At 36.4% G+C, this 22,619-nt stretch overlaps 1 protein-coding gene and 1 long non-coding RNA gene across 3 annotated transcripts in view; one reads left to right on the top strand and one right to left on the bottom strand.

Moving 5' to 3' along the window:
- EPHA3 (EPH receptor A3) overlaps positions 1-7,026 on the bottom strand; it is a 360,676-nt gene extending 353,650 nt beyond the window's left edge. Inside the window, exon 1 of one of the 2 annotated variants that reach the window (XM_040484241.1) lies at positions 6,738-7,026. In XM_040484241.1, the coding sequence (XP_040340175.1) occupies positions 6,738-6,825 (88 nt within the window). In that variant the 5' untranslated portion in view covers positions 6,826-7,026. The remainder of the gene's footprint in view (positions 1-6,737) is intronic. The other variant, XM_040484240.1, reaches the window with a different exon arrangement.
- A 2,694-nt stretch (positions 7,027-9,720) lies between these two features.
- On the top strand, positions 9,721-17,710 carry LOC121035777 (uncharacterized). The gene is made up of 2 exons (XR_005793067.1): positions 9,721-9,851; positions 17,455-17,710. It is a non-coding gene; the product is annotated as an uncharacterized LOC121035777 (long non-coding RNA).
- Positions 17,711-22,619: the final 4,909 nt, after the last annotated feature.

Here is a 22,619-nt window from a genome sequence, read left to right as displayed (position 1 = left end):
CCGCGCCGCCTCGCAGCGTTCGGGAAACGGGCTGCGGCCGCCAGGAGCCGAGACGCTCGCGCACAAAGAACCACCGCCCCCCTCCCCCAGAGGGCTGGGGCTGGGGGACGCAGACCCAGAGTTGAGTTTCTATGATTTGATCTTGAAATCCGTGCAGACACAAAAGGTGATGAATTGTCGGGAGCCCTCGTTTTCCCTCCGCACCCCCGAGCCTGGTCCCGCGGGCGAAATAGTTTGCGGTTTCGAAGCCCTGGCGGTGGGTGTGGTGGCAGCGAGGAGCGCTTGCTCTTCTCTCGGTTGCCACATTGCTGTCACTAACCCCGAAGCCCTGCTGCGTCCTAAAATTTCTCAGAGCACACTTCTGACATGTAATCGGTCCTGTATTATCAAATGTAGGAGGTGTAATGCGAAGGAAAAGAAACGCCGTCATCCCCTCCTGTGGCCACCCCAGTCCCTGGCTAAGATTATTCACAACAGTTTGTTTGTACAGTGCTGCCACTTGTTTCCCCCCTCCTTCCTCGCCTATTATTCTGACTTCACCATGTTGGTTTGGATTATGTGGATTTTCACCCTTTGCTTTGACTGGAACAGCAGGACGTGGTTTAGAAAATGAAGGGAAGGAGGGGGCTGCACACTCAGGGCTTCCAGTTTAATAACATCACTCCAAGTTGGAGGCTTTATTTGTTGAACTGGTTTTGATTCCACCCACCCTCCACATGCATTTGCCCAGGCATCCAAAGGGGGAAGCATTCTTTGGCATACGGTCTTAAAACTTTCCTGGATAAAGTAGTTTCTTCTGGGGGAAAATCAAAAGTTGTGTAAACTTTAGAGGAGAAACAAACAACGCAACCTCCCGCTGCCACCGCCCCCCCCCCACGCTTTTTCAGTCTGCAGGTTTTTAGGATTTTAATAAAAATTGATTAGCCAGATGTTTTAAGTGATAAATATTTTCTTTTTAAGCAAAATATTTATATATCAACATTGGTTTTAGAACCTTTGCACGTCTCTACCTCTCCCCATCTTTCTAATCAACTTTTTTGCCTGCAAAGACTTTTTTTTTTTCTTCTTTGTAATCCACCACACTTTTTATTTCAAAGAAAGCTGATAGGAGGCAAACTAATACTTGCTGACTTTCAGACTTTTCCAAGAGAAAACCTCCAGCCAGATTCCAAGAACTACCTGATACTAGGCGGCTTGTAACAGACCCAAAGAGTAAAATTAAGGGGAGCACATGGTCCCACATCCTGATTCCCACCAGGAGTATCTTCCTAGTTTGATTTGTGGCTTCGAATCCTTTGAATTTTTTAAAAGTCACAACATTACTTTTACTTCTAAAGTTGTTAGGAAAGAATTATCAAAGGTTTCCAAATTTTTGAGAAGCAAATTTCAAGTCCTGGATTTTGGTATACCTGGATGAATACTATAATGAATGTTTCACACCACCAGTCATCCCTTTATTTGAACAATCTGTGGAAAGCTACTTGTCCACTTTGTAAAAGCCCTGCATTGACCCTCCCTGGTGATAAAATCCAGATCTCTTCAAACAACCCAAAAGGGGACACCTGCATCTGTTTTTCTAAATCTTTTATCAAGCAGGAATTAAAAGAAGAGGTTTATTAAATGTTGTAAAGGAAAAGTGTGTATATTAGAAAATAAAGTGGAGGATCTTGACAGAAAATGATTTGTAAAACTTAGTGTTCTTCCAAGATATATATATATTTCCTCTTACATCTAGTATTTATGCTGAACAAAATCTTTGGAAATGACTAAAATCAAAGGCAACCCACATCACAGATTTCTTAGTAAGTAAATGTAAAAACTTATCGAGTTTTGATGATTTGTAGAAAGTTTTATTAATATTTTCTTGAAGATTTTATGACTTGGAAAAAGTAACTCTCAAGAAGAGTCCTTGCTCTTTCCATTTGCGTTGAAGTTAGTAAATCAAATATACTGTGGAAATATGTTTTGCCTTTAAAAATCCTTTGCATATGTAACTGATTATTTGATATTTAAAAATTGCATAGATTTTATTTCAGAAAACTTCCAAAGTTTCAGAAACAATTTTAACATTTAGCGATCTTTATAAAGAGAGTTATAGTGAAGTGAAGGTGGTGAAGAACAAACCAGAATTTGAATATTAACATGCGGATAATATATAAACACGATGAAGAATTTTACCAAACCTTTTCTTTAAAGATAATGTTTCTTTGGAGTCAAGGTGAAACTACTAAATTGTTTACATGAGCAAGTCACAGACCATTATTGTATTCAATTAATTTAAAAAGATCACATGACACTTCCCAACCTCACTAAACCACGTTTAAAAAAAATGCCTTTAAGTTTTGATTGTGTACAACATTTTGTTTAAAATTTTTATATTAATTTTCAGTGCTTTTCATTTTTGCTCCCAGTTGTTAGCCTGACAACTTTATATAAATATAACCATAATGTAACACGTGGCAATAGTGTTTTATGTATGTAGTTTCCCTTTTATAGTTCCAGTTGTTTCTGAGTTATAAATACATCCAACTGACCTTAAATCTTAAAACAGGCAGAAAAGCAATATCAACTAGAGTACCAATAATAAAAAAGTATAAAACTGAAATGTTGATAGCTGGTTTGTATTTGTACATCTATTGTTATTGCCAGAATATGTATCATTTAAAAGAAGTGTTAATTGCTCATGTATGACAAGTTTTAGAATGGTGTGATATATGTAACACAAGAGTGAGGAGAATGGGATATTGAAGTGGACATTTTTCTCACTTGGATTGTTATTATCAATATTAGTCTTTGGAAAGATAAAGATTCAGAATGAATTAACTTCATGATAGATTTTGAGAGGTTACAAGAAGTTTCTTTCCGGCACAATCCAAATATCATCGTAGCAGTTCGGGTTGTCAGTAAAAGCTTAAACAAATTTGCTGATAATCCTGTTAATGACCTAGGTCAAGTGTTAACTGTTGTGGGTTATAAAATAGTGAAATTAAGGTTTCTCCTGCCTCCAGGCAAATAGCATAGTTATAACTGTTGGGGAAGGGGGGGGGGGTTAGCTATTAGGGGAGCTATTAAATTACAAAAATGTATAATGCATTCAATTATTTAGTCTAGTGTGATGAAATGCTATTAAAAGCAAATGTAAACCCTCTTTAAAAAAAAACCTATAAAGATATGACAGCTTAGTTCTCTATAAAGATTTCAATCACAATGTATTATTGTTTAAGGATGAGTGTTTACATATGAAAAGTGATGCCAATTTATAGTAATTTTTAAAAAGGTAATAATCCGTTATTTAAATGGCTGTCTCAAACATTTGCTTAATATTCAAAAGGAGGCATACAGTGTACATATGCAAATTTTAATTTTAAGCTTTGAACAATCTCATAGTCACCTCTAGTACTTGGGAGATTTACGTTCAGTGAAATACATTTCATAGATATAGTGTCCCAGACACTCCAATAAAAGTCTCCCAAAATAAGTAGCATATAAATATGCAGATTTAATTTTATCCACTCTTACTTTGAAAACTCTGATTTCCAGTGTAAAGAGCTCTATAGATAAACATTAATCTAATTTACAAATGCTTTTGGACAGAAAAATGACTTAATGCATTATGTACTGATGAATAAGCAGTTCATTCTGCCTCAGACTCCTTCAAATGTAGAAAGTGTTTAAAGAGAGTACTTTATCCAATGCTAAAGAGATCGATACTTCACTTTATATCAAATTTTAACCATTTTCCAAAGTTATTTTATTTACCATTATTATCATCCATTTGGGATTACAATAGGGAGCAAACATGAACTTTTAGAATAATGCGTAGTATAGCAATCCAATTTTGCCATGAGTAGTTGATTTCCCATTGGAAGTCTTCTGTTGGCGTGTCATGTAAACAGAGATCTGATAAGATTTTAATAAAGTCCTCTGCAGCATTAATAAAGTTTCTGTTTAAGTATATAGGCCAATTGTTAAAGTGATCATTGAAATTATGAATAATCTATTATCATTGAGGAGGCCAGTGATAGAAAGTATCACCTGGAGTCATTTTCTTGAAAGCATATTAGAAAGTTATTTGTAACTGGATTAATAAAAGGCAACTTCAGATTAAACTTTTTCTAAGTTTTTAAAAAATTGCTTTATCAGAGACCCATGGCATTTTAATATTGCTATTTAATTATCAAATCTCAAATTAAAAAAAAAATCACACAGGGGCAAGCAATTAACTCAATGGCTTCTGTTTGTTCCCTTTTAGTTCTATCATGCCTAACTCCATAGAAGACTGTGAAATAAATTCTAGTAAATTTTACTAGTAAATTTCTGGTAAAAGTACAGTAAGTAGACTTTTTAGCATAGTATTTTAAATGCAACCTAGTATTTTATATGTCCATTCTCAAAACTTGTATCAGAAAGCTATATTAGTGAGATTCATTTTATCATTATTATGATATATGAATTTTCAGAAGCATGACTTTCTATTCAAATGACATTGTTAGAAGAATTGCATGGAAATCTTGGCACATACTTGGGTTTTTCACTTTTCATGTTGTTCATCTCAACTATTAAGACCTAAGCTATTACATTAATATTTAAAACTACACTCAAATATTTCTCAAGGTAAATCATTCATTTTAAATTTTGTTCCAGAGCTTCCCTTCATGACCTCAGGAGGGAAAGGAGACACTATCCATAGGACATGATCTGGAAAGAATAATCCCATGAACAATGGATAAACTTTTATCCAAACAAATTAAATGTAATTGTGTCAGTTTTCTGCATCTATTTCCCTTTCTACATACATCCCTGCCAGCATAATATTATATACATTATATATTGAAACATATACAAGGTGTGGCTGAAAGACAATTTACATTTGATTATTCCTGTTTCATTAAATTAATATTCATTAATTTTATATAAGCATGAATAAGTTTAAATAAAGGGTCTTTTTTTCCTCTTGCAATTTACCGAAAGGTTATGTTTTCAACAAAAATACTGACTCTCAGCTCTATCCCTGTGCATTGTTAATTCAGCAAAATCCATTATCTAAATAGTTTATAAATATTCCATCTGGAGAAATACAATTATCATAGCAATACGGGAATAATATTACTATACTTCTAGTTATTGTCAATTCTTTAATATCTTCAAAAATTAAGGAGATTAAACAAACACTAATTTTAACTTACTAATATGTTACTCATTATACAAATGATTACTCCTGCCTTTCATTCAATGAAAAATTATTGACCATTACTTTCCAATAAAGATTTTAATTTGATTTGTAAAAAAAAAAAAAAAAATAACTTCTAGGTTATCAGATGATTTTCTTGATCCTTATATTTTAGAATTTTCACTTTCCCAGTTAAAAAAAGACACAGAAAAATTTAATGAAATCTGCCAAATTGATAAAGACAGTCATTAAGGAAAGAACAAAATTAAACTGCTCTATTAGCAATGAAAGTAGGTCAGTAAATATGAGAGGCAGTGTTTAGATTCAATGAAAAGTTTCTAAACATTTTGAGTATTTACTTGTCTTTTTAAAATAATGCATACAACACACAACAGCATTGGCTTGACAACATATTTTTAGTGGCATAGTATGTAGTGAAGCATTTCACATCAATTTCTCAGTATTACTAAACTGCAAAACAGGTTGCTAAACGTTACTGTTATAAGTTCAAAATGATTAAGAGGCAAAGTTGTAAGTGTTGCTTTAAAGCAATCAATTATTTAGAGAACTTTGTCTTAAGAGTCAGTGATTGTATTCACAAATCATTAGGAATAGATCACAAAAGGTATACACGAAAAAAGCAATGTATCTATCAAATACACAATCTTATAGGAAACATTGGTGTCCTCAATGTTACATGTGCACTTTAGTCCATTGAAAAAGGATGAATGCCCATTAGGAAGAAAATAAATAACCCAACATCAGGAAATGCCATTTGCTGCATATGGACATTATTTCTCTAATTTTCTATTCAGTTATTTACTATACCTACCCAAGAGCTTTTCACTATTCATCAAGTACATTCCCGTATTCGTATATAAACCCTTAAACAAAGAGAATCCAATCTAAGCTTATTGTAATTCCTGCAAATATTACTTATGTTAATGTGGCATATGCTGCTCATTAGAACCTGTACCATAGAGCAAACCATCGCCTGGCGGGATACACATCACTTCAATAAGGCTATTGCAATATAAACACACACACACACACACACACACACACACACACACACACCCCATCAGCTTCAACAAACTCTGATTTCCCTTTAGTCCATTCATAAATGCCATGATCCTAAGTAGAAACAACCTGTCATTACCTTTGAACATACTAAAGAATCTAGCGAGGAGGGTTGGGTTTTCTTTTAAACTTCTCAGAGTACTACATGGTCATAATTAGAAAATAAAATACTGCCACGGCTATTTGGCAATTAGCATCGTGGGTTGTAAAACTGGAGGATATTTCTTTCTTTCTGCTTAAAATTAGCCAACAAGGTAATTGCTTGAATTGGTATCAGATTAAAAACACATTTTAGGTTTAGGCAATCCAAAATTCTCTCTTAAAGTCTTTTAGAAGACACCGGAAAATAAAAGCACATCTTTAGTTTACTCTCAGAGCAAACTGCTTTATTCTGAGGCACCTTAACGACCTAAAAAGGTTTCAGGGAGAACGTGCTTTGAAGAGCGTTAGCTCTGCGGGGCAGGGCAGTTTGCTCTACCTGGCTTACCTTCATTGGAAGGTTGGAGAATCAGTTCCCCAAAGCAATGGAGAGCGGAGCAGCTGAGAAGGAGGAGGATGGAGAGGTGACAATCCATGTTGCTGGTGCAGAGGGCAGTGAGAGGAGCATATCTCCATGAAGCATGCCACTGATGTGAGGGGGAGCGCTCTGATTGCTGGAGAAGTTACCATGCTCCGCTCGCAGGCTGATGTCAAGTTTGACACTGGAGATAAGGAGGAGTCTGGCTGCCTTTCCTCGAACCTCGCTCAGGGACTTCCCTGGGTCCTAGTGCCGTCGGAAGTGAGCGCTGTAGGGGAAGGAACAGCCCGCCGAGGCTCGCAAACTGCTCTGAAGCACAGAACTGGGGAGCTAGGGGTGGGGCTGGGGGGCGCCGCCAATAGACAGGAAATCCAGAAGTTGTGATGGGGCAGTGGCAGAAAGCAGTGGAAGGGAGGGAAAAACACCCGCTCCTTATGTTCATTGAAAAGCAGCTATTTTATTGTTTGCTATACATGCTCTGTAGGTTAATTCCCCGAAGAAACCAGAAACCCTGATAGGAATGTCATATGGCAGTGTGAGCGAAAAAGAAACTGAAATGTCAGAAGATGTTTGTAGTAAAAGAGCAGGAGCCTTTCATTTAAAAAAAAAAATTAAAGATGATTGTGTAATTCAAAGGAAAATTGGGATTATTCCTTTACTATGTTCAATGTAATCATAACTCTTATGAGTCCTTTGTGGTCCAGAAAGACACTTAGACACACCTCAGATCAGAAAGTCTTTTCAGTTCTACACCAAATGGTATCAGGGCTTTCAATAGATTTGGCACAGGGACTTCAGTGTACATTTGTTGTACTTTAGTTTTCCAAACTGGGGCGTAACCTTCACCATGCTAAGGAAGTGAGCAGACCCAGCCCTAGGAGTGGCTGCTGGGCAGCATTTATTCTTTCTGTGCTGTGGGTGTAAATAAGAGTAATACAAATCAAATCTGAAGTCCTTGGCAACACATCACCACCACCCCCCCCCCTCACCATCTATGTTAGGATCTCTGGGATCTGTGAGATAAACATGGCATATTTCACAGTCCCCCATTCAGCTTTTCAGCCCCTTGCAATCTGATAATAGCTGGATGTTCTTTTACATTCCAACTCCAATGGCTAAATCATAGTGTCCTTGCACTTGCTCACTTCACACCACGCTTGCCCATGTTGGGCAATACAATCGCAACCGACTTCAGCTGAATAATTTTGTGATTTATATTTGGAGAGCTCTCTCCACTTATCTTTAAAACATCCCCCGGAAAACGATTACTCAAATATCCTCCTCCTCATCTGTCTTTTGCTACTCCAAACAGAACCCGAGACTTCCGTTCTTTGCACAACTCCAGAAAGTAAAGATAGGTGGACAATTTTAAGATCAGTGATGAATTTTAGAGCCCTAGGTTGGGGAATCTAAATCTAAATAAGGGTTTGAAAAGACCTCACCAAAACATAGGCCTTCCACAAACGCTATGTTTTTGATGAGGGAACCCCATTTTCACATGAATTGAAATTCAGGGCCTCTGAAGAGAGCTTGTTGGCTGGGATGGGGGGTTGGGAGGTGGGTAGAGGAAGTGACTGGGAGAGTGGCCCTGCTTGCTTTCTATGTATGCCTTGTTACTTTGTATCTCTAACTTCTTCCCACGTTATGTCACCGGAGGCTGTGGAACCCTCTTCAAGTGCCAAGTCTGTCAGAATTGAAAATACTGACAGATATTGAACAGAGGGCTCAGATAATGGTGACTCTGGCATTTTTTTTAAAGTTGCAGCACAACTCGAGTCTTTCCATAAGGCACTGTTCTATTGTTCTAGGGCTAGATAAAATTTTCCTGAAACTTGAAAGAAAATAAAGTGTTATTTGGAATGACGACTTATAAATATTTTAGAAAAATACGCCCATGTGCTGATAGCCACATACATTGGCTTCCCCTCACACTGCTTCTCTCTTCACAATTAACTACTGTCACTGTGGAAAGAGGCCTTCATGTTTGAGGGAAGCTACGATAGTGTGAAAATACGTAAAAAGCAATTATAATGTAATTTCAGGAATATAATATAAACAATGTAAGATCTCTCAATTATAGACTCTCTAAGTCAAGAGACATCAAAGAGTTTCCACAGTCTTTGGCATTCTGGATAGATGTATAAAAGAGTGACATCAGCAAACAGAGGGAACATTAAATTTGGCCAAAGATAAGAGCAAAGGCTAGAGGAGAAGGCAGCTATTTCAAGGAAGCCCGCATGGAGAAAGTAATATTTGAGGTAGATCTTGTAGGATGATTAGGAGCTCAGTAATTGGAACAGTGGATCAGAAGGCAGTGCAGACAGGCAGGTATAACATAAACAAACAATAATAGTTTCCAACTAAGGGCAAGAGAACGCAGCTGGCACATAGAGAACATAGAACATGCATAGAACATAGAGAATGTACGATACAAAAAGGGTTAGGATACAAGGAAGTAAAGGGTGGGGACAGAGTGCTGGGAGATGGTCTCCAAAAGGCAGACTGGAAACTGTAGAAACTCCTATGCCACATGTCAGTGATTTTACAGTGTATTCTAGACAAAGGAGAGACACCAAAAGTATTTCAGCAAGTAATAACTTATCCTATCTGGGTTTCAGGAAGAAATGCTCTTGATAGCACAGAGCAGAGTGTCTCCACCTGTGGTATATGGACCACCTACTATGGAAGTATCTGTAATGCTTTTTAAAACTGCATAACCCAGGGTGTCTGGGTGGCTCAGTCGGTTAAGCATCCAATTTCGGCTCAGGTCACCGTCTCCCGGTGCGTGAGTTTGAGCCCCTTGTTGGGCTCTGTGTTGACAGCTCAGAGCTTCGATTCTGTGCTTCCCTCTTTCTTTGCCCCTCCTCTGCTCTCTCTCTCTCTCAAAAATAAATAAACATTAAAAAAATTTTAAATAATAAAAAGTGCATATCCCTTCTGCCCACCACAGACTTACTGAACTGAACCTCTGAGGTTGGGACCCACGAACTGCAACTTGACAAGCTCTTCAGTTGATCCTTGTGGTGATCCTGACATTTGAGAACCACTGCTGAACGTGAAAGAGGGAAAATCAGAGTCCAAATGGTGAGATCTGAGGCAATTTTAGAATAAAACTAGGGGTACCTGGGTGGCTCAGTTGGTTGAGCCTCTGACTTTGGCTCAGGTCATGATCAGGTCATGATCAGTTTGTGAGTTAAAGCCCCACATCGGGCTCTCTGCTCTCAGCACAGAGCCTGCTTTGGATTTTCTCTCTCTCTCTCTCTCTCTCTCTCTCTCTCTCTCTCTCTCTCTCCCTTAGAAACAAATAAACATTTAAAAACATAATAATAAAAGTAAAACTAAAGTAACATGGAACTGAAGTACAATCTAACAAAAAGAACGAAAATACAAGATGAAATTAAGATACATGTCTGAGGTAAAACAAACACTATTCCCCAAGGAAAAGCTGAATTTCGGGTTTGAGGAAGAGGGAGATGACAGATATCTGAAATATTTAGTTCACCTGAATACTGAAACTAGTATTTCAGTTCAACAGAATGTGAATGCCGACCACGTACCTGATTGTGTGTTAGACACTGAGGGTAAAAACATGAAAAAGACCTTGTCCCTGCCCTTTAAATAATTTAGAATCACATGATAGCAAGTGTTACATACAAGTAGAATATTTTCACAGTGCAGGGGAGAAGAGTCCTGAGAAGATGAGAAGAGAGAATAAGCGTAAAAAGCATGCTTTGGGGAGGAAATGACACATACCTCTAATACTGGAGCATAGATTTTGAGGTGGGGTGAGGGGATATGAAGAGAGGAGACAGGAAGAATAGGAAAGCGTAAGGTTATAAAGAATTTTGTGAACTCTTCTAAGGAGCTTGGACTTGAAGGTGATGTAGAGACGTATTCATTTTGCATTTTAAGAAGATCATTTTGACATACTTAAATCCGGAGAGTAGAATGGAAGCGAAAACACCAGTTAGGAGCCAAGAGACCAATTAGGATCCCTCTGCAACAGCATAGCCAATATCATGTGGAGATAGCAGTGGGGCTCTTGAATCAGACTAACCCTAACAGGGCCCTTGCTCTGTCACCCTTAGTAAAACTCTAATAATAACAGATCCTATTTGATAGGGATGTTGTAAGGATTAGATAAGCTTTAGGATGGTACAGAGAAAGTCTAAGCCTAGTGCCTGACATATTAAAAGCATTCCATACATTTTTTATCTATATCTAGCAGAGAGATCTAGAAGGTCTGATCCTGAGCAGGCACACAAATATAAGTAGGGGAAATTGGCATAACTTCATAATTATTGATTATGAGAAATGAAGTGGATACAAGCATCTGGGAGGCCTCTCAATCTGTGGCTTGAGTGAAGAGGCAGTCAGCAATACAAAATCAAAGAAGATTGGCGTGGGTACAACAATTTGTATTTTGGGTGTATTTTACATCAAGTGGCTCGCAGGAAAACCAGGAATAGATGAAAAATTAGGAGACAAAGACCTTCACTGGTGCTGTTCCTTTGGGAATAATTTCATTTACAAATAATAACTATTTAAAAAAAAGTAAGTAGGTTCCTCCATATAAGCAAAGTGTTGACAGAAGGATCAGTTGGCCAAGGATGAAACCCTAGCATATACCAATATTTAAAAGACAGGCAGAAATAGAGCAGAACAAAGAACCGGAAGAGATTAGCATATTATTAAAACTTTTTAAGAGTTTCACAAAGAATTCATGGTCAACAGTGCCTGCAAGGAACATATTCAATAAGATACTGACTGAAGAATAACAGTTGGATTTGACAGCTGAAGGTTTTGATGACTTGGATGGTAGCAGTTCTAGAGGAGTAATGAGTCTGCTGCACATAGATTGAGCTAAAGGAGTACATGGAAAGAGAGGAAGTAGAAATAGTAAATGTACTACTCTTTCAAGAAAGTAAACTTAGAGGAGAAGGCATGCCTAAATGAGGAAAAAGCAAAGGGTAATGAGAATATTAAAAAATGAGACGGGCTTGGGGCGCCTGGGTGGCTCAGGGCAGCTCAGTTAAGGGTTCCACATTGTTTTTTTAATTTTTACTTATGTTTGAGACAGATAGAGACAGAGCATGAACAGGGGAGGGGAAGAGAGAGAGGGAGACACAGAATCCGAAGCAGGCTTCAGGCTCTGAGCTGTCAGCACAGAGCCAGACGCTGGGCTTGAACTCACAAACTGAGAGATCGTGACCTGGGCCGAAATCCCACACTCAACCGACTGAGCCACCCAAGCACCCCAAGGGTCCCACTCTTGATTTCAGCTCAGGTCATGATCTCACGGTTTGTGAGTTCCAGCCCCACATCCCTTGGGCTCTGTGCTGACAACGCGGAGCCTGCCTGAGACTATCTTTCTCCTTCTCTCCGCCCTTCCCTCGCTCACACTCTTTCTCCTTCTCTCAAATTCAATAAATAAACATTTTTTTTAAATGTTAAAAAATGCAAGAGGATTGTAAGATATCTCTCTTATGTGCTTAGTTGACGAGTGATACAATTATTGATGAGGAATTTCGTGGCTCAAATTGGGGATATGGAGTAAAGGTGAGAAAATAACATCCTGTGTTTAGGACATGGCAAGATGCAAAGGTAGATATTCAAGCCAGGAGTAAGATAGAAAATAAGAAGCCCAGAAGGGAGGGGAGGTTAGACACTGTAAGTTAAACAATGATTAGTGAATTGGTAGTAGCTTAATCCACTGGAATAGATGAAATTGTCCAGAAAGGTCATAAACAGCAGGGGAGAATCAATTCTGTCAAATAAAATATTCAAAAGGCAGACGGAGGGTGTATAATTATCAGAATTAATTGAGTAGGAGTAAATGTTATAAAAGAAAGGTAAGGAAAGAATGGGTTGGAGATGACAAGAAAAATGAAAATTTCAGGAGAGAATCAACAGCAACAACAGTAAGATTTTTTTCCCATTAATGGAAAGACCAAAGGACTGGGAATCCCTACCCAAAAAAGTTCACACTTGGAGCTGCAAAATTCTTTAGAGCTTATCATTTTACAGTTAGAGAAAGACTAAAACATTACTGACTTCATTATGTTCCTGCAGTCAAAGGCAACAATAAGGAAAGTGTCTGAGAGCCCTTGCCAGGATGCAAAGAAAACATTAGAAAAAATACTTATGAGGAACTTTATGGGAAAACTTCCATTACCTAAGTGTTTGAGGGTTATTGGAACAGAATAATCCAAGAAAACTTCACGAAGGGTTGTGATTTTTTGGGACAGTTACTAAATTTTGGACTTGAAAATAGTCGCAGTGGGCTGCACAAATCAATTTGCTGTATTTTAACCGATATCCACCGAATTAACATATCTCAAATTTAAACATAGAGGTTTATGCAATCAATATAAAAATTAGCATGCCTGAATTCATTGAAAAATGCTAATTGTAAATTAGAAGGATTTCACTCAATTGTTATAAAGCGTCAAAAGAAAAATAAAGAAAAAAGAAAAAAAGATCACATATGTGGCTTGCTAGGATTGACCAATGCTGTTTAAAACATACGCTTACACTCACTTTTATAACTACCTCTGAAACATTTCTCTACTTTAAAAAACAGACTTTAGTACTACCATTACTTCCTAGTCTTCCATTTCCCTTGCCAAAAACCAGTCAAAACAAGCCAAGAGTTCATCTTAAAATCTAAGGAAAACATCCCAAAGCTCTGAGAAAACTCTGAGCAAGAGCACAGGGGGCTTGAGGTGGTTGAGGGACAAGGGAGCATTTGGCTAAAGCAGAACCTACATCATCGTCCTTGTAAGCCCATTTGGGGACTTAACCATATATATTTACACACACTTATACATTCATAAACATATATACACTCACATTCACACGTGCACACACACGAAGGAAATGGTGTATTGATGCTCTATCCAGCCAAGTTTTCTAGAGCAGGAGGTCTCAATCTTTAACATACAGAAGACTGGGGAGCTTGTACTCTGATTTTGGAAATCAAGCACAGGACCTGAGATTATGCATTCCCTCAAGTTCCTACGCCCTGTCTTCTGCAGGTCTGACAACACTTTGTACGGCAGAGTTCTAGAATATGTAGATCTTGTTTGGAAAATTAGTATAAATATGTGTATATGTATATTTAAATATAAGCATGAACATATCAAAAAGTCAGATGGTTGGGGCGCCCGGGTGGCTCAGTCGGTTAAGCATCCGACTTCGGCTCAGGTCATGATCTCGCGGTCCGTGAGTTCGAGCCCCACGTCGGGCTCTGTGCTGACAGCTCAGAGCCTGGAGCCTGTTTCAAATTCTGTGTCTCCCTCTTTCTGACCCTCCCCCATTCATGCTCTGTCTCTCTCTGTCTCAAAAATAAATAAACGTTAAAAAAATTTTTTTTAAGTCAGATGGTAAAAATACAGGAATACGTGGCCCAATAGGTTCAACTTCATCTCCCAATAAATTTCAAGATAAACCTAATGCTCCCACAAAGTAGTTAAATAATACTCTAGTATCCTAAATCCCTCTCTTCTTGAAGGTAAGTAGTCAAGACTAATTCACCATTATTGTTAACTCTTAGTTCACTTTTATCTAGATCACGCTTGTAATCATTTTATAATATACCCATCTTCATTGTTATTGAACTGTTTCAAGGGTATGAATTGTCTGCCCAATATTTTAAGTTCTTAAATGACAAAATAAATATCAAACATTATCTAGAAGAGAGAAGACACTGTTCAACACAATAGTGTATAATAGTCTCTTTCATTTTACTTCACATATGTTGAATATGTGATAATTACAGTTTGATAATTTCTCAACATATGCATTGAGGCCAAATTTAAACTATCCGAGGGATTTGCAAAGCTTAACAAGCATAAGAAAACCATTGTAAAAATAAACCCATGACTTAATACGAAATGAATTTGTGTTTACAAGTATTAGGACATTTATCTAAAGATGAAAAAGTAATGTCCCTCATTTTTAATGGATTAATTTTAATTACAAACGAGCATTTTAATTTTCTTGATATACTGATATGTAGTTTGGTAAAACAAGTAATAGAAATATAGTTTATCGATTGAAGAGAATATTTTAATGATGTCACATATGTGTACATATGTGTGTGTGTCTGTGTGTGTGTGTGTGTGTGTGTGTGTGTGTGTAAGTTATAATTATGGCTCAGGTAAAAATGTAAGTGCAACCAGAGCATTTTTTTAACCAAAAGCAAAATTTGATAAAGGGTTATTGACTATTCTATATAGAAGTATTTTGAGAACACATGGCTTCAATTTTGTTTCTCAAGTATCTTGTAAGCCTGAACATAAAATAGAATTACTCAATACAGAAAAATTAACTGATTATGTGCTTGTCTAACCATAGTCGTCAATTCAGCTGGGAACCGGAAAAATAATCCATATTAAGTCATAGGGATCTTATATTCAACAGTGTCAAACATTTGCGATTTTTCACGGATGCTCTGGTTTCCACAAGTGCCCAAATAACCTCACCTGCTATTCCAATTTGTCTCCTCGACTGTGCTATGGGTCAGTGATCCCTATTATGTCACATCAATACAGTGGTTAAATAATGATAAATAATTTAAAATGTGACAGGTAATCCACATCTTAATGTCAGTCATCTTTACCCATGCAGTATTTCCCAAATTAAAATGGAAGCTACTTCTGTTTTAAACTCTAGGTTTTTAGATATCCAAACATATTTCTTTAAATTAAAAAATACATATTTTACATATTTATTTGAAGCTCCAAAGAACTTAATTTTAAAACTGAATCAAAGTAAAAGGGATGGCTTCTAAAACATTTAATTACAAATATACTAATGACATACGTTTTCTTCTCGAAAAATAAGAGACCCTCCTCCAGTTCTTAATTATGGCAATGAAAGTATTCAAAATATGCATGTTGTATTCTCATTATTCCAAGGGTACTCACTTAGCCATTTCTATTACTTAGTTGGGGCTTAAATATTCAAGAGTTATTTTTTGAAGCACTCATACAATCAAAGCCCCAACTAAAAACGTGAGTCTTTTTTAAATTCACCTTAGAGTACAGTAAATTTACAAGTCAAGTTCACATATAGGAAATCTGCTTGTTGTTGGTACGTCACATCGAAACACACGAAGGAGTGATAATCATCTGCCAGCACTCACTTCGCTGGATTTCATGAAAGATTTTTTAGTCAAGCCTCTGGCTTAGGAAATTGCTATAGGTCATGCACTCCACTAGAGGGCTCTGCAGAAGCAGTGGCCACCGCAGCTGAGGATTCAGGTGTTCAGATCAGCTCCTTGACAAAAAAGCAGAGGTCTTCACAGGAATTAGCACAACTTTATTTTTAGGTTTAGTTTGATTAGTTTCCTGATTGGTAGTAATTACGGAGGGTTATGGATGCTTACGTGTGAGTTTTATATGATCATATAACATGCTTTTACTTACTGTATCTGGACCCTATGATGAATTCATCATAACCCTAAAGAATCAAGAAAACAAAGTTTCACATTTAATTTCTGCTCCAGATAAATCTACTCATTTCTACACTAAAAGATGCTGAGACGAGTGACACAATTTCTTCTTCTTTTTTTAATGTTTATTTAATTTTGAGAAAGAGAGAGCGTGAGTGGAGAAGGAGCAGAGAGCGAGGGAGCCACAGAATCCAAAGCGGGCTCCAGGCTCTAAGCTGTCAGTACAGAGCCCCATGCGGGGTTCATACTTGTGAACAGTGATATCATGACCTGAGCCAGAGTAGGATGCTTAATCGACTGAGCCATCTATTATTCTTTACCATTCTCTCTTCTATGCAGTTTCCTCATTAAATTTCTCCATTAAAATGGATAATGAGAATGCATGTAAGATATACAACATATACAAATTATATGAATCCGTAAAATGTACTGAAAAAACTAAGGGAATATGATAAAAATGACAATGAAACAGGATCTCCAAAATGGATAGTCGTCTGTATGGCGCATATGGCGGACAGAAGATGGGCTCATCTGTAGTATTTATGGAAAAGGTATTGCAGAGAGCAACGACTATAGCAAACGCTGAATAATTTTGTTTTAGCACTTTAAGTATAAAGGTTTGCATCTTCAAGAACAGATCAAAATAAAAATGTATAGACCACATGTCCAAATCCTTTTTGGGCAACAATATACCTGATGTTCCTGTGGAATATGTCTAGCTCCCAACAGTAAAAGTGACTCACCCCATCATGATTCTCAAGAGAGACATGATACACTCTTTGAAGGAATGTAGAAAATTATTTATTTGTAATTTTTTGAAGTTTATTTATTTATTTTGAGAGAGAGAGAGAGAGAAGGAAAGAGTGCATGCCCCTGCACAGGTGTGATTTGGAGAGGGGAAGAGAAAGAGGGAGAGAGAGAATCCCAAGCAGGCTCCACACTGCTAGCATGGAGACCTACTCGGGGCTCAAACTCACGGACTGTGAGACCATGACCTGAACTAAAACCAAGAGTCAGAGGCTTAACTGACTGAGCCACCCGGTCACATGGGTACAGGTACAGAAAATTCTTGTGGGGATGAGCTTTTTCACTGGAGGAAAACATGCCTAACTCAGAAATATGAACTTTTCTATCTTTACTGTAAAAAACATGAATTACCTATTTTTAATACACTTCAGAGTGAAAGTTGGTACAACCTCCACAATATATAACAATGTCCTTGTTTTACAGCCTTCTAACTTAGAACTATATTCGATGGGGTGGTGGAGACCCTTCATTGATGGAATGATATGCCAAACCTAAGAAACACCATACTATATTATGACAAGCCTGATGAAGTCCAGAATACTACATTGTTCGAAATAAAATGATGTCTACGAATGCTAAGTAGCCTACAGACCACCTGTAACCAACATTTGAGCCTGCCAAAAGATGAGTTCATCCAAAACACTGTGCAATTAGCAAATAAAATATAAATTCCAGGAGAGCAAGGATTTTGGTCTGATTTGTTCACTGTTCACTCTAGAACAGTACTGGCACATTGTAGGTCTGCAATCAATATTTTTTGAATGAATGAAAATATAATTCACATTCATGCAATATACTTAAAGTTTTGTTTTTTTATTGTTCTGCTTTGTCCTTTTTGTTTGGATTCATTTTATGTCAGACTTCAACATTCTACCTAGTAACTTGTTAATTTTCCTTTTCAAATTGTTTAACATAGCCCCAGAAATGAAGGCAGAAGTTACTCACATAGCAGTAAATTAGTAAAACTTATTCTATTCTATTTGAATAAATTAATACATTTGCATTTTAATAGATAATTAGACTAGCAATCATATAATCCTACCCCATTAAAAACATAAACAACTGGATTGACTAGACAATATTAAGGGGTATTTAATTGAACCATTGAACCCAGAGACAGAGATCCAGAACAACTTTCTTGAGGCAGCCAATAAATGAACAGCAAAAACCTTTTTCTGTATATTGTTTCAATTTATATAACAATATTTATGTTAACTTTATTATCATTTGTAATAAATTGATTTTATACAAAGAATTCAAAGTATGATAGAAGCAAGATAAAACTGTCTTTTAGCAAAACAGTGCAGATATTTCAATCTATAAAATTTTTCTCTTTATTTTTAGTTTTTAAAATTTCAAATTCTCAAAATACAATGTTTTACTTTGTGGGTTTCCCCCAAAATAGGAAGAAGGGCATTCTTATAGCTTTAAATTCCCAACAAGTCAAGCCACACAGTCAGAGATCTCTAGGCCTCATGTTTGAATAAACAATAAGAAAATAACTATTAGGTATGAATATTTGAAAAGACTGCTGAAGAAATCAACGATTATTATCCAAAGTTCAAGTTTTAGACTTCCTCAAAAAAGCCATTTAGTGTCCATAAAGTTTAATTTATATTTTAAATGAATTGTGCCACATGAAGTGATCTTCATTTTACAAGGCATCACTATTTAGCAAAGAAGCAATTTTTTTTTTTTTTTATTTGCTAAGTAACTCAGTGTGGAATAGAATACTGGTTTCAAAAGAGGGCCTGATAGGCAGCTATGAGATTTAAAGTTTTTATTTGTCTTCAGGACAAGCATATTAGAGAAAAAGCTAGTGCCCCTCAAATCCCTCTATGTTGTTCTATACATCGTTCAGCTCATATTTAGTATACAGTCTTTTATTTGTTTAGTTTATTTTCCTCATCAATGTACAACTAACTGAATATCCTTAGGTAGCCACTTACATTTTTTATCAGTCTTAAGACTGTAAGGAAAAGAACCTAGAGGAAAATGTTAATGCATTATTCATGAGATTAAAAAATAAAAACACTAAACTCTTCCTTTTTGTTTGTACATTTAGTTATCCAAGAATTTAAGAATAAACAGGGTTAGCTTTGGGTGAAGAAAATCTTCCTAGTAGGGTGAAAAACAGAAGTGAGCCTGTTTAACACAGTTTCTGAGAGAGGTTATTATAGAGGGTTTTTCCAACTTGGAAAAAATGAGTATTTCCTTGGATGCTTCTTTGCTTTATGGAGCATTGAAGCCCTAGAATTAAGACAGTGAATAATGTTTCAGTATGACTTCCTACACTGAGAAATTCTTCAAAGCAATCTTAGGCCGTGGAAATCTTGAAACATATTTCAGCAGGTTATATTGCAATAGAATAAATAGAAAAATTATGAAGGGAAAAGAAAAAGGTATAGAAAATTCGTAATATCCCCTAAATCATTTTAACATCCGAAATAGGTTCTAGTACCTATTTTTGCTCAATAATACTCTAGAAAGCTGCAAGTTCTTGGAGAAATAGGGTAAATGTAATTTTAAGTGACAGAAACCATGATTCAATCTACTTGATCAAGACACCACTTTCTTATGCTGTGTGTGTGAGCACTTAATACATATTTGGAAATGCCTACATGATCTCATCTTGAGACTTTTTCAAAAGGTTTTCCTAAGAACAAATTTTTCATCTGCACTTTTTTACTGATCAATTGGCAAATCAGCTTGCATACTTGGGAAGGAAGGCTAATAATGTTGTAGAACTTTGTCTCACTGCTTGCTAATGAATGGTTTCCAGGGGAAGGCCGGACTGGGTAATTAAGCGATGATGGGCAGCAACTAGAACAAGAAGTGAAGATGAGAGTAAGTGTTCAAGCTCAGGACATACAGAAGGCATGAACTCTAACGCTAATTCGATAATAGGCCACAATTAAAGATCAATAGACATAGTTTATTTGTAATTTATATGGAGTCATTTTTTTTCTAGTGCTTAGTGATCCTGTATTTTTCTTCCATGCAAATAAACATGGCAAGTGAAGTAAAGTGAAAGTAAAATGCAATAAAATACTACAAAGGTGAAAGAATACAGACACAGGAACATCCCCCCCTTTGATGGTTATAACCACCTATTTTAGTGGCTTTAACTAAAGCTATTTTCCTAATAACAGTAATGTGATTAAGAAGAACTACATTTTTCTTCATGAGTTTTAGAATTCCAGAAATTAAGTCCTTTAAAATGTAAATTTAAAAAGCACAAACTGAAGATAAATATTAAGAAAATATGATGATTAGTTAAATATGCATATTTGCCATTTGAAATTATATTATTAATTTACATTTCTTACTGAGCTTTTGAAAACAGCTAAATTGGATCAAAAATATATAATATGAAATATATTAATTTAGAAAATTGACAGACAGTGTATCCATGGTTTGGGGAAGAGAGCCAGCATGTCAGCTACACTCCTCCAAAGATATTTCTACCAGAAAATAGACAGCTAGCATTTTCACAAGCAAAAATGTCCCCAGGAAAACTGTGTAATTGAAATACACTACTTAACAATTTCCATGAAAGGACCCATAAGTGGCAATTTCAATATTTGAGCTAAGTCTCGCTTCAACTAGAGAAAAAAATTTATAACAAAAAAATGATAGAACATGTATTATGGAATGAAATATCCAGGACCACCTACTATATAAATTCATATATGTGGTAACTATAACCACTAGCTAAAATGATTTGTCTCCTACCAATAGCAACATTTAATTTCAGACTCTTGGCTATAATCAAAAATTCACTGCAATGTCATGAATGGAGTTCATCAGCTATCACTTGTCTGCAGAGTTTCACTGTTTACAAAAGATATCTAAAATATTGTGAAAACATTGACACTGTATTTAGTAAGAGAAAGAGAAAATTCTTGTCGTTAATCAGAACCTACAAGTTCCCTCTAACCAGGGTAAACAGGTTAATTTCGTACAGTGACATGAACTCCAAGGAGATTTAAGAGCAACATGTTTATCTAAGGGAAAGATGACAACCGCTTGAATGTAGTGATTAAAATGTGGACTCCAAGATTACTTAAAGCGCATGTGAACATACACAAAACCCTTTAGATTATTTTTTAATAGCGGGTATCAAGGAGAAATAATTATTTTTGTCATATTATGACTGTTATACCACTAGAAAGAAAAGATTGAGAATACTACAGGCTAAAACTAAAGGATTTTTTCTCCCTCTATTACATTTTACAGACCCAATTTATTTGAGTATATTATTGTGGTTGTGAAAATCAGGTTATATACTTTAGATAGGATTTTACAATGGTACCAAGTTATTTAATTTGAATGAAGACTTTAGAAACAGGATTTCTTTTTGAATGTGAATATAAACCCCTGGTAATCACATTAAAGATTTTTTTGAAAATATTTTGATATTAATAACTAATTTGGTTTATTGTCTTTAATCCAGAAATTAATACGTGAATAATGGTCAAAATATTTACACTCTCCCAAATTTTTGAGTGAAGGAAAACACAAAAGTTTACTTAAAGTTAATATTGCAAAGGCCACCTGGGTGGATCAGTCAGGTAAACTTCTGACTCTTGGTTTTGGCTCAGGGCATCATCTCAGGGTTCATGGGTTCAAACCCTGCATAGGGCTCTGTACTGACAGTTCAGAACCTGATTGGGATTCTCTCTCTCTCCTTCTCTTTCTGCCCCTCCCCCACTTTCTCTCTTAAATTAAATTAAAATACAGTAACTTTCCAGAGATGAATAAAACCTATGATTTAATAGAAAGAGCCTGGGGCGCCTGGGTGGCTCAGTCGGTTAAGCGTCCGACTTCAACTCAGGTCACGATTTCGCAGTCTGTGAGTTCGAGCCCCACGTCGGGCCCTGGGCTGATGGCTCAGAGCCTGGAACCTGCTTCGGATTCTGTGTCTCCCTCTCTCTCTGACCCTCCCCCGTTAATGCTCTGTCTCTCTCTGTCTCAAAAATAAGTAAACGTTAAAAAAAAATTTAATAGAAAGAGCCTGATTCTGAGAAGTATTTGTCTCACTTCTGGCCAAACCGGGTGCATAATCCTAAACAAGGGTCTCTGTTTTTTTACTGCTTAATCTGCAAAATACATTTTTTTTTTTTTGGCCAATGATTTGTAAGGTCTTCTATAGCTTTAACATTATAAAGAAAATCAAAGTAAAATTACCTTTTAATGTACTACACCATTTTATTTTACAATGTCTATTTCACCTAGACATTGTACTATTGGCAATACTAACTGACATGCTGAAATAAGTAATCTCAATAGTAATATATTTGCCTGGATTGCCAGAGTATATTGATATTAATGTGTATTTTATCATTTTGTTTTTCTTTAAAACTACAGCTTCAAATACTACTAGATTAACAAGAAATGCCTAAGTTATTGGTTATCTTCTCCCATCTGATCCCAAGAAGCCAGGCAAGCAGCTCATTAGATGAGTCTCTTCAGAAAAAACATGACAAGGGTAAGGGACATATTGAAAGGGACATAGAAATTCCTTGGATCTTCACCCACCCTACTACCTCTCTCATATCAACATGACTTAAAAGTAGTATTTGAAC

This window comes from Herpailurus yagouaroundi, unplaced genomic scaffold (assembly GCF_014898765.1).
Source record: "Herpailurus yagouaroundi ecotype Mexico unplaced genomic scaffold, PumYag 162, whole genome shotgun sequence".
Classification (NCBI taxonomy): domain Eukaryota; kingdom Metazoa; phylum Chordata; class Mammalia; order Carnivora; family Felidae; genus Herpailurus; species Herpailurus yagouaroundi.
This window is presented reverse-complemented; position numbering and strand designations above follow the sequence as displayed.